General features: G+C 41.9%; 1 protein-coding gene across 3 annotated transcripts in view; it reads right to left on the bottom strand.

The window, feature by feature from the left end:
- ACOT12 (acyl-CoA thioesterase 12) overlaps positions 1-11,013 on the bottom strand; it is a 30,035-nt gene extending 19,022 nt beyond the window's left edge. Inside the window, exons 1-6 of one of the 3 annotated variants that reach the window (XM_054186711.1) lie at positions 10,808-10,916; positions 9,219-9,486; positions 8,044-8,113; positions 3,841-3,901; positions 2,727-2,828; positions 389-521 (exon numbers count right to left, since the gene is read on the bottom strand). In XM_054186711.1, the coding sequence (XP_054042686.1) occupies positions 389-521; positions 2,727-2,828; positions 3,841-3,901; positions 8,044-8,075 (328 nt within the window). In that variant the 5' untranslated portion in view covers positions 8,076-8,113; positions 9,219-9,486; positions 10,808-10,916. Of the gene's footprint in view, positions 1-388; positions 522-2,726; positions 2,829-3,840; positions 3,902-8,043; positions 8,114-9,218; positions 9,547-10,807 lie in introns of those variants that run through there. The other 2 variants (XM_054186710.1, XM_054186712.1) reach the window with 2 other exon arrangements.
- Positions 11,014-13,254: the final 2,241 nt, after the last annotated feature.

Below are 13,254 nucleotides of genomic sequence, written 5' to 3'. Positions count from 1 at the left end.
CTTGCAAAGACATAGCCATAAGCCTGGATGAATTTTATCCTTCTATCTATACCACAACTAATGTCACAAGATTTTATTACCATATTGCAAAATTCTGTATGAACCATAAAACCTTACACACACAACCTACATGAAGATCTGCATGTCACATCTATTTAATGCATGCTTGGCCTTCAATCCTGCATTTTTAAATCTCGAATTTCTGAAAGACAAAGAAATACCACTCTATTACAGTAACTTTCTTGCAAACCCCCGCAAATCTGGCACGTTTTTTTACGTAATACCACAACCTCAAGGAGCCCTACTCAGATGTTCATCTGCTTTTTTCCCCTCTTCCAGCTGCCCACAAGCTATTTGTTCAATCCTCTGTGCTGACCACAGTAATCACCTTCCTTATTACTCTCCTGCATTAGGTTCTGAAAGACCTGCTCATAGCCCAGTCGGATTCTTCTTCTCTCAATAGCCAGGGAGTGCTCCAGGTGGTCTTCTCTAGACAGAAGCTTTACAGGTTCTAATTCAATCTATGTAAATGAAAAAAAAAAAAAAAAAGCTTCTGATTGCTATAATCATAACAAAGTGCACTTTGAACTTAAAATGGCATCATCATTTTCTACAACCTTTTGCCCTCAACAGTCCAAGATGACAAGTTCTATTAATATAAACAAGCACAGAGTTCAAGAGAGTCTACATTATCCTTTCAGAATAATTTGTTAAAACTTTTAACTTTTAAATACAAACATCCATGACAGCACACAGTCTAAGACAGTACTCATTTAAAAAAAAAACAAAAAAAAAGGAAATATAATATGAAAGTCTGAGTATTGAATTTTTGTATCAGAAGAACAAACCAGTTGCATTGATCAGTGGTATAGGCTATGGGAAAGTGTACCACAGAGCCCACTCTCACTCACTACACAAGTAGCCCACTCCCTCTTTCACAATTGGCTCCATACTCACATAGCCTGTTCCATCTATCTGAGGACCTATTTTCAAAGAAGCACTGGTTTTCTGAGGTGGAGGAGAAACACATGAATACCCAGCACTTGGTGCTGCTTCAGACTCCATGCATTTATGCCCAAAATGCTACTTGTGCCCAGATACACACCCTTCTCTGCACAGATCAGACCTTCTTCTCCCTTAAGGGCAAATTCCCATGTATATCAGCTCAATGACAAACTGAATCCAAACCTCTACTCATTAAAGAAAGTCATTACACTTATATAAATACTGCAGAGGTGCCACTGAACAGTCATTTGTGTGATTTGTCTACAAGGTCTAGCCTCAAAAACCTTAACATAATGCAGACACACTGCAACACAGACAAATTCAACATTTCGTGTCCTGCAGTGGTGCTGCTGATGTTTCTCAGTCTTTGAGTCTTCACTCAAACTCTCTTGCAGTTTCTTTGCCTTGCCTTTCCTTTCCTTTCTGTCCCTCCTCAAGAGCTTCTGCCTTTTTACAGATGGCCCTGCTAAAATACTAAGATGAGCACATACTGTTGCTCCCTGCACAACATTAGCAACAGTTGTTCAAAAGAAATGTGCTTTAATTTTCCCCAAGACTTTAATTTGTGATGGAATTTGAACCTAATTCTCAAACTTCCTCTGGGGCATTCCTGTCTTAAGATTAATCTTAGTTAATCATCACCAATTTAATCCTGAATTAACCTCCCTGGAAATTTGGGTAAAAGGTAAATGGGTTGACACCACGTATATGATATCAAACCAATAATAAACAATCCTAACTTTATGTGTTTTAATGCTTTCAGGTTAACCAGTTTAGCCATTAACCTTTCAGACGCAAGCTGGGCTTTCGTTTTGGTAAAACTGTTCCGATCCGTTTCTTCTGCAAATTGTAATATGTCATTGCAGAAGAGAAAGCAGAAGTGATTGGATCTATTAATTGCTCGTGGGATGACTGCTCTCTGCCAATCTGCAATGGATGTTAAAAAGGCAGGTTCACTGTCATAACGCATTCAACAAGACAAGAAAAAGCCAGATATATGATTCTAGTCACTCATGTTCAAGAAAGTAGAATATACATACAAATGGAGTTTATTAAGAGGATCTGAGGGATATTTGGCCTTTATCATATGAAAAGTTTAAAAGAACTTTGCCGGTTTGGCACAGCAATGTGAAGGCCAGACAGTACCATCACCGATTTCTAAATACCTCCAGGGTGCCAAACACTGGGGAGAAGAAACAACATTGGCATAAAAACAAATTAACATAAGCAGCAAAGAATTAATTTAGATTGGAAGCTAGCTTAAAAATACTGTCTTCTATCTGAACGGTGATGTCTGAACAACCTCCTCAAAAGGGGAGTGAAGGATAAAGAAACCCCACTCCCAACACCCTTGCAGGTTTCAAGATGTATATAGATCAGTTTCTTAACAGGAGAGAGAGCATGCGGAGTCACATGGATCTCCCTTACAGTGCTTGCCTCTGTCGATACTGACTGCAGCCCTTACACAGACACCAGTTCTATTACTAGCAAATGCGCCAGAAAAAGTGGAAACAATAAAAAAAAAACCATCCCTAATAACTTCGAGCAGAGATGTGGAAAAAAAAGATCCCCATATAGTCCAGACTTCACACTATTTTCCTATTGCTGATCAGAATAAACAGATATAAACATTTTCCTGTGTTCACAACCAAAGAAGTTGGGTTATTTCACAGAAACTCAGTCCCAGTAACTTCAAGCATAGAAAAAAACAGAAATAATACCTTTCCAGCACCAACTGGTTTGGCTACATATGTTGCATATGCCACACTCACAATTTTTTCAACATTAGTCAGAACGTCCTGTACTGTAACCTTGATGCCAACCTAGGAGGAAGGAGGTAGTGGAGGAAGGAGACAAAGAAAGGTATTTAATTCATCGTCAGTTGAGTTGAGAGAAAATGGTGCAGTGTCTATCAAATTGATCACCTCCAGTTTCTTAAACCAAAAAAGAAAAAAGGTAAAAAACTGCTTTATCACTGATACATCTCTGAACACATACGAACATTGCAATAGTCGCTGAGCTCTGAAAAACTCTTAAGTACAACAACTGTGTATGTACGTTTAGCATCACTTGTAGTGTAAAATAAAAAATAGGAAAGACATTTAGATTTAATTTTATGGACATCTCTTTCCATTTACTTGTGTGCCATTTGGAGTCCCCATGTAAATCTTTCTAAGATCTGTATGAGCAAAATAGTCCGCATAAGCATATAAAACACAATGAAACACTTCAAGGTGAAACACTCTATTTGATCCTGTGAGATGGGCCTGACATGCATCAAAGCTTCTGGGGTTTTTTTCTTATTTTTGGAACCTTCTACATTCTCTGTGAGATGCATCCCTTCCACTAACATTAATGAAAATTGGACTTGGGCACAATGCAGAGAAAAGTACCCTTAAGGTTCAATTCTGATTTCAAACAAGTGATGGGGCAATTCTTTGCGTACTGTTACAATATGAAGAGTAAGAATGCCTGAGATAAATATTTTTGTATCAGAAGTTTCAAAAATACCTAGAACTCCACCTATTCAGGATCCTAGCTCTGATCCAAAGACTGCTTAGAGGTCAATAGCTTTGGACTGAAGCAACACCACCCATCTCATCCTATCCATTACACCTGCCAAAGATTTTAAGTCTTCAGTGTCCAGTTCCTATAATGACATGGATTATTTTACAGGAAACATGCAATTATAATAGTCATAATGAAACGAGAGTTATTGTTTAGATATCTACACAATGTTCCTTCTGAAACAAATGGACTCATGCTGCATTCCTCTACTCCTCCCACCTCTCTACTCTTCAAACATTGCTAGGAATAAGAGCAATGATCTCTTACCTCCATGCTGGTTTTGAATGCTCTGTTCACCTTTGCTTTGATGGTAATGATTTGTCCAACCCTGTTAAGAATAACATCAGTATGTAACCATGCAGCTTAATAAGGGTTTGAACCTGCCTCTCTAGGTATTCCTAATAGTAGTGAAGAAAACCTCATTGATCAGTTTGTGTCTTCCATACCATACTGAAAATGGACTGAAAAAGGTTTATTAGCACTGTTGTTGAACTTCATTCAAGCTCAATAATGATTTTAGTCACTCTGAAAACTGCATAAGCTTAATATCGGCATTCCTTCTCCTTGATGATGTCTGTATGATGTCATGTGTGCTCCAGGCCCCAGGTCCCTCGAGAAATCTTGGCCTGGATTCCACCTCTCTTCAAAGGCACACCTTGCCACGAGTTACATCAAATCACTGAGTATATTTAGCTGCAAAACCACACAAGATATACTCCATGTGCATTCTCTAGCATACAGACATGCACATGAAGCAATAATCCCAGAACAAAAAGTGCTCTTTGACATCTTTGAAGGACGGGGAAAGAGTTCACTTTGTAAGTTTTGGCCAAGAACACGGCTGCAGCATGTCTCTTCTGTCCTAACAGCACACCTCTGAACAACTACTCTTTCCCATTTACCTACACAGAATATCTAAACAGAATTATATCTTTATAGAATAAAATTTAAATGAGAAAGTAATTTCTTTCCTTCTGGAAATTCTGAAGTACCTGCTACGCGTCGATAACAAGAGTAACCCTTGTTTTCAAACCTCTAATATCCTAACACAAGGCAACGCTGAAAGGGTGGACAGAAGGCAGTTTCCCCTAAAGTTGCTTATTGAGCAGAGCCGTAAAAAGACATGTGCATGGTAAGTCAAAAGAAGCCAAATTAACAGGGAATTTAGACTAACTTACAACTGCTAAAGACCAGTCCCAGAGCAGGCAAAGTGCTGCTAGCTACATCCAGGACTGCAAAATATAACTCAGACCACTTGAGTATCTATGAAATAGGCATTTACAGCTAAGGATTTGGCACAGTTATGACCCCAGTTTATAAAAAAAAATTCTTTATAATTTCTTGCTCATTTAAGGAATAGGGTTTTGATGTTTAAAGGTAAGTCTTTTCCTAAATTGCTCCTCTCAATCGCAGAACTTCAAATAAATTGTTACCAAACACTAGAATGGGGAGTAGGAAACCTGCTCCTTTACAGTACCGGACAGGAACAACCAACTGCACAGAAACTTTCTCCTCCTTGTTCACTTTCAAGAACACAAGTGGAAGCCTTTGAGTAGACAGGGGGAAAAGCATGGTTAAATGAAAGAATTAAGACCATCTGCAGATACGCAGCCCTCATTACCTTTTGAAGAACGTACTCAGAAGTTTTTCCATCATTCATTGCAAAGAAAAAGCACAATCACTAACATAATAGTTCTAAACTGCACAGCTACTGGAACCACCAGCTCATTTACAAGGAGAGCGTGTTCAGAACAATAACACAATATTTATGTACAAGCTTGAAAAAGAAGTTAATGTTATGATCTCGTAAAAGGGCTTTAGAAAGCTTAGAGACAGATCTCAGTCAAGTACTCTGAAACACCTCTGAAGACTATTATCTGTCACAAAACTCCCAAGACGATTACAGTAACACACAGCAGAGGTAATGACAAGTACAAAGTGAAAAAAGACAGAATATACTCATTAGATAAACTCTATGATTGAACCCGACACATGCTGATAGTGACTGTGAGGATTTCCTTAAAAGCAGGAGAGTTCAGAGTCTCTGCAGATGCTTCCAGAGGATGTCACGGTCCCTGTCAAGAACATCACGATGCTGGATCATCCATGAGGTCCCAGCAGGGACTGCAGAGGTCCTTACCTCAGGCTTGCTGGCCTCTATTCCTCTGTACAAAGATTGTTTATTTCACCTTTGTCAGTGACACCTCCCTGGTGACCTCTCTTCCTCTGTGCAAGAGCATTGCATAAGAGAGGTTGAGAGAGTTAAGTCTGGGTCTGTCCACCTTTGAGGAAACTGCAGGGTGGGAACAACACAACAAAGCTGAATGTGATCTCACACAGCCTGAGGCACCAGCCCTGCAATAAGGCTGGATTGGACTTCGCAGACTAATTACATTCCCTGTCTGACGGACATCTCCCCTGGTGCTCCAAGCAGTATACGCAGCTGGACGCATATTTCATTGTAGGAAAGTGTAGTCCTCTGGGGTCCACAGCCATATCAGAAAATAAAGACGTCAGAACTGAGATAGCCAGAGTGTATAATAGGGAAATGTCTTTTCATATACTTTTGGGACCTGTTTCAAAATGAAATATTTTCCACCGTATCATGTATTCTGGCTTTGGACAAACTGATTTATTTAAGCCAAGAGAGCTGATCAACTTGGGTGTTTAAATAGATATGTAAGGGCAGAAGGCACAGAACACCACACTTTCACTTGTAACTGGCAGAAAGCTTTTGAAATATATTAGAATAAACTGAATGCGATTCACGTATGGACCTCTAACAAAATTTAAATACATGTAATTTTAAATCAGATGTTCTTACTACCACTGAACTGCCGTATATTAAGAGACAAGGAAGAGGCATTTGTTATCACGGCATAAAACTGAGTTTTGAAATATACAGGTTTGTGGAAATCTCTGTTTTCCTTATCAGCTGAAAAGAAGTATGCACAGAAGAGTTAATACTCACAGAACATTTGGAAACCTGATTTAGGTAAATAAAACCTTACAGCAGGTAACTTACAAAACATCTTTTTAATTTACTAGAGTGATATAAGATAGATAGATATAAGAGCTCTCTTATTTATGCAAGATAATTGTATAATCAACAAGATCTGGCAAAATTTAGAAAATTACACAGTAAACTACAAACAGGATGTTAGGGATGACCTGAGGCTGAAAAATAATTACTGAAAGCACTTCACAGTTGCTATGCTTGTACCCTAAATTCCTGTCATAAATGAAACATTGGCATCACAAGTGGAAGGAGAACTACAGACATACTGAGAAACAAATTTGGAAGGAAAAGTATTTTCAGTATATTTTAGTAGCGCCGTTCTGCTCTGAGAAACAAGAGAAAAAATTGCTCTGAAGCTACTGAAGTATTATGCCTGAAAGAAAAACACTACACTGACTTCATCTGTAGGACTCTTTGGTTACAGTTTTCACAGACAGGAATTTTTCCTAAGGACAAAATTAAAAACGCAGAACAATCATAGAGAGGACAAACACTTTAGAACTGATTTTGTAAAACAGAACAAGAAATTCTCTTGAGTTCTAGATTCGGTATGACCATGTTCACTTTTTTGCTATTGGTTCTAGTTCTCATCCTAATGGCCACTACTCTGAAAATCTACTGTTCAGAACCGTGAGTGGATGGTTATTTTACACTCATGTAGTGCAAACAGTTTTACATTGACAACAGCTTTACATGCGACAGCCATGCTGCTCAGTTCACAGTCAGGACAACTGCATGTCTATGTAATCAGGTTCATCTCATCTATGCATTCAATAATTTCCAGATTGCAAGGTGTAAAACCACACAAAACCTACAAAGTAATGGCTTTAAGTTTCTGTAAAGACACAGTTTTGGAATAAATGTGCTATTTCCTCTTGCAGTCTCTTTTGTCGCTTGGAAAACCCCTATGGTTCTATGAAAATTACGAAAAACAGTTAAAACCAAAATTAAGACCTGTATTATCCTGTAGACTCACTCAATATTCGGTGATCACAAATGCAAAACATTTCTGTTTTGTTACAAGAACACATTTTTTTTAAAAAAGCTGAAAGAAATGGATGGTAAAAAATAAATCGTAAGAGCACTTGCAACAACAAAAAAATTCATACAGTAACTGTTATAGGTATGTATTCCTTATTTAACAGAGATAAGTAACAGCCTGCAGCATTCGCTTTAACTAGAGCCAAAGATTACTGGGCCATCAGTTTCTCACCTGGCATCTAGGCTGCTAATTCAAAGTAACTACGGTTTATTTTTGATTCGTGATATTGATCTGTTTTCTAGGTGGGTCAAGCTATCACAGATAGAAAAGAGTAAGTTTGAGGCTTAACCCTCTGACTCTGAGGAGTTCATTGGCCTGCTATCTCAGATTTTATAATGCCACAGTTTATCTCTGCCAAATAAGAATGTCTAGAGTGAAAACATTTTACTATTATTAGCTGGTATTGTACCTGGCAGCCTCTTCAAATTGTATGTCATCCATAGACGCTGTCACACAAGACACACCAGCATGTTTCTCAGCTTCAAAAGAGACACATGGACACACAGTTACCACACTGCATTTGCAGCAAGCTATTCACCTACATACTTGTGCATGACAGACAGAGATGAAACACAGTAGATTCCAGTTCCTTTGATCACCCTAATGCAAGTCTACAGTAGACCCCTTAATAAAAAAGAAGCCAAATAAAATTAAAGTTAATATGCACCATAAAATAAGGGTAACATCAGGAAATGAGACTAGATGACGATAATTATCCTACTTAGTTTGAAAAGCTCTATTTCATGTCTTTCTCTAAAAATGAACATTCTGGGAAGAGAGCGTTAATGAGCATGTTGCAGGACAAAAAAAAAAAAAAAGAGTCAAAAAGCATTAACAAGCCTAAAGAAACCTCAGTAATCTTCTTCAAAACAGGATGTTGTGAACATCGGTTATGTTAAACCAGCGTGGAAGTTTTATGTTAGTTGATTCTCAGACACAGGAGAAAGATCTGCTGGCTTTTTAGTGTGGTCACAGCAGTGGAAAGCAGGTAAGTACATGTCCTCAGGGCTGTACTAAAATTGTAGGAATTGTATGAAAACAAATACAAACAAAATTTAAAAAATCAAAACCAAGTATGTACTTATTGTAAAATATTTTTACCAAAATTTGAACTGTGTTCTTCCTCTCTCTAGGATGCATGTGGTTATGAGAAATAATGCACCCTATTTGTATTAATTATGAAAGTTAATCTGGAAAAGGTAAACATCTTCTTTACTATTAATATTTAATAGTCCAATAGTTATCTTTTTACAGTCAGTTATTGTGATTTATTACTTATTTGACCATAGCATCTAGAGTTCCAAGTCAGAAGCTAAACCTCCACTCCACTAGGAGTTGTATAAACACAGGAAACCCCTGCTCCAAAAAGTTTACTGAGTGACGGAGGCAAAAGACAGGACTAGCAGGAAACCTAAAAAATGGCACTGCGCAACAGGCGAGAGTTCTCACTCCCAAGCAGCCCAGTATTTTTAGTGAGCATCGCAAGAAAAAGGTTGAAGGAATCAGAGGACGGTGCACAAGCTGTACCAGTATCTGAGGAGTTCCCTTTGAAAATATGAGGGTAAAACACATGAAGGCACTTACCAGAAAGACAGCAAACTGCGATGAAAGGGAAGAGGTCACTAATGACTAAGAGGCTGGAGTTGCCACTGTGACGGGTAATACAGGAAGGTGATAGTCATAAATAGCCTCAAAAGCAAGGAAGCAGCGAGTCAGGTGGATCACATCTAAAGCAGCAGGATATGAGATGAGGAGGGTGCAAAGCCCAGGCACTTGCAACTGCAGCAGCTGGCACTAATGCGGGTGAAAGATGGTAAAGCCAAACAAATCCCTGACTGGCATGTTGAGCTTGCTGTGAGACAAAAAAGCAAACCAAGGAAAGGTGTTAAAAATCCTTTGTGTGCAACGGGATTAACCCTGTGGGGTGAATGACTGCTGCTGCCCTAAGCCTAGTCAAGTAAAAGCAATTATGAAAGTGAGCTCTGGTGACAGATTTGCAGCTGATGAAAATCATCACAGCTTAACCCAAGTCCAGGGAGCAAGGACCAGCTCTTGGAGCAGCTGGGGCTCTGCCACTTCAGAGCAGGGACTCCAGTTCAGGAGTTGCTGAGATCAGTTCAGAGTCCCTCCACAGAGAGCCCTGTTATGGGGTAAATCACTGAAAGGCTGAAATCAAATGACTCCTTCATGCTAGAATAAATCTCAAAAAAAAAAAAAAAAAAAAAAGTGTGATCATATTGGGAAGTTGCTACACGCTAGGTAGTTTCTGGGTTACTGTGTGGGACAAGTTCTCCAGGATCCCAACTCTATATAGGAAGAGCGGGTTACGTAAAGTTGCACACACCTACGCAGCGAGTGCACCGCGGCCACCACGTCGCGCAGAGACGCCATCCAGACATGAGCTCCCCAAATATACCCGCTATTCTCCGCCAGGCTCATTATGGACTGCTAATGTATGCAGCTGTACTTGGAAACGGAGTTCACTGACAGCAGAGATGGCAGAGCCTTGGGTTTTCTTAGTGCTTTAGATGCCACTTTCGCTTCCCAAAGTTAGCTAGGGAGATTTTAAAAGTTTTCGAAGCTGAGCTGCACCAGACACAGGGTGCTTTGCACGCTGGTTGGATTTGTGGTTGGCGGCTTTTTTTCCCACCCATGCACCGATATTCTTAAATTAGTACTTTTCTTTCTTCTAGTATTTATTTTTTTCTGTCCTGTTTTTCCCTCTGCTGCTCTCTTTTTTAATTCTCCTCATGGCAACCATCCCTGTCACCCCCTCCTTCGCTCTCCCCTGGGATTTGACAGGATTTGAGAGGACTCCAGCCCCACAAGCTTTCTCACTCCTTCGACGCCTGTTCCTAATCTGAACCCCCAAATCTCACACACTCCCCCCGACTGAAACCTTCCCTCAAGCCCCATTCCAGCCCCCCAGGAGGAAAACTTCCTCTTCTCCTCGCCTGTCACAGGCAAGTATCGGGACGGGGCGACCGGTTTTCAGGAAAGCAGAGGCTGTCCCCACACAACTGACGAGGTTAGGGCGCATTTCTGTGGGAAGGGGGCGCAGTGCGGCCCCCGGAGCAAATGGCAGCGGGGGGCGCCTCTCCCCGCCGCCCTGAGGGGACGCTCCCCCGCCCGCCGGCGCCCCCTGTCCCCCGGGGCCCCTGCTGCCCCTCTACCTGCGAGGCAGGCGGTGGCGTCCATCCACTTGAGGAGCTGCCCGGCGCTCAGTTCCCCTCGCTGGTTGGCGTGGGCCGGGAAGACGGTCTGGCACATGCAGACATCGCCGCCCGCCGCCGCCCCGCGCCGCTCCATGGCGCCGCGAGCGAGGGGAGGCAGCGGCCGCCGCGGCTCCCCGGGGCACGGCGAGGCAGCGCTGGCCCGGCCTGGCCTCTCCTCTGCCGACCGGGGCTGGGGCGGGCCGGTCCCGCCCCAACGCCCAGGGCTGAGGTGGAATCGCCTCCTCCGGCGGGGGCCGGGCCGGGGCTGCGGGAAGCCGGGAAGGAGCCGCCGGGGTGAAGGGAAGAGGGTGCCGGGGGGCTGACGGGGACACCGCAGAGACAACGCGGCCCCTTCTTTTTTTTTTTTCTTTTTTTTTTTTTTTTTTTGAAGTCTTGCTCGCTTAAGCTGTCACCACCTTGACAGCCCGGCAGATGGGCCCAGGGAAGAGACTTTCCCATCTCCAGACCTCCAGAGCCCCGTCAGAAGGTGCCGCGGCCTGGTGAACCGCTGTCACTGGCAGTACCTACATTTTGACACCTACCTTGGTGGACACAGCCCCTGTCACGTTTTTCACACAGGAGTTAATAACCTCTGTGAGGTGTCCTCCTCTTACCTCCTCCTCACATGGCTGGTCAGGTGCTGCTGGATATCGCTGCCTCTTGCAAACTACAAGAATATAAGCACTGCTGAGGAAGAGTAGATCAGTCGCTTTTGAACCGGTCAGGAAGGCCAAGGTTTGACTACTGCCATGGATACACACCGTTGTTACTACTGAAGGCCCGACCAACCCCAGCGTGAAGACACAACGTGGAGAGAGCAGTTTGGAGATGCTGACAGACTCGGCTTGTTGTCTGGTAGGGCAGGTGGAGCAGCCCTGTGCCTTCAGCTAGCAGAGTGTGTAACCTGTAAATGGTCTGTAAGGAAAGACCACAAAGCTTACAGCCTTTCCTCTTTATCATCTAGCTGCAACTTGCTACCCGCTATTCCAATGACAGCCTTCCCATGTTTATTAAAAACATACAGAAATTGATTTATACCGTGAATGCTTGTTCATTTAAACATTGTTAAAGATCCAGCTTTAACCTGTAACAGCAGGGAAAATTTGAATTTTAACCAACCCGTCTCACCAAAATAGGGTTTCTCAGTGCAGCAGGGATTTTCTTCCCACACGGTCTGTTACTATCATTGCACTATAGCAAGCTCTGTTTCTTTGTCACATACTCTTTTAGCAAGCAACAGGATGGCTGTACCATCACACTACTGACATTCCAGAGGATACTGGCTCTGAAAATCAGCAAGCTGTGCTATTCCCTAGATTTATTTCTATTCTGTTGTTTCAGAAAAAAAAGTTTGTACTGATTTTTCTCTCCTTCTCTGACTGGCTTCTGTGAAGGCAAGAAACAGACTGTCTTGGAAGTGGCAGTGGCATAGCTCACTTGCTACCTGACAAGGGTTTGTAAATAGTGTGCAGCCTGTATTTTCTCCTTCCTTGTCTGCTCAATCCAGATGACAAAAATTCAGGTATCAGCTTCTCACACCATGGATCCTGGATCTCAGAAGGAAGAGTCTTTAAACAGAACTAAACATTTTTTCTATTTAAAAAAATCAACTTGTGTTTTGCCTGCCTAGGCCAGTAGATTTGTTTTCAGGTTTACCTTGTCATGCTCATTGACCAGCCTTTCTCTAAGATAATGCTTATTTGTTGTTCTTTCACAGGTAGCTTTCACCTCCATTTAACACGGTCCCGGTGATTAGGTGTTTGGCCCATAATATATCCATTTTCTGCTGTGAGATTAGGAGCTACAAAGCTGTTAGTATCACAGAGAGGTAAAAGTAAAATCTAAATCTGCTCACATCTAAAACTTTCTGAAGTATGTGGAGGAATACATGGTGGGAATAGTGGTCAGCAGACCCCTCAGGCTGTATGGAGGAGTTACTGAGAAACAGAAGATGTAACTTCCCTTGTTTCCATTGGGTAAGGGAAGGCTGGTATTTGAAAAACACACCTCAGAGCTGTACATACCTTTTGATTTCTGAGGGAAGAATGTAATTCAAAATATGTCCATTGGAAGTAGGAGCTGCCCTTCCAAAACAGGAATGGCCACCCAGGATACACATGAGCAACACATGTGGCTTCCACTGCTGTGAACACTTGGCAGACACACCTGAAGAGTGAAGTGAGGGAACTCGCAGTCTAAAATGCCCTTTTCCCAAACAAGCCTCTGCTTTCGTAAGCTACATTTCTCCTGCCCTCCAGCTCCTCTTCTTGTACCCTTTCTGCTGTGATAACAGACTAATGCCCGTCCTCCAGCTGGCTTCAGTGACAACTTTCTCCACAGTCCCTTATACTCCTTTAGCTTCTTAGTTTCCACTGGAGTAGCTGAGTATTTAACAGCCTTTAGTG

Source organism: Rissa tridactyla, chromosome Z (genome assembly GCF_028500815.1).
Source record: "Rissa tridactyla isolate bRisTri1 chromosome Z, bRisTri1.patW.cur.20221130, whole genome shotgun sequence".
In the NCBI taxonomy this organism is placed as follows: Eukaryota; Metazoa; Chordata; class Aves; order Charadriiformes; family Laridae; genus Rissa; species Rissa tridactyla.
Note: the sequence above shows the minus strand (reverse complement) of the source record. Positions and strands in the feature narration are given on the sequence as shown.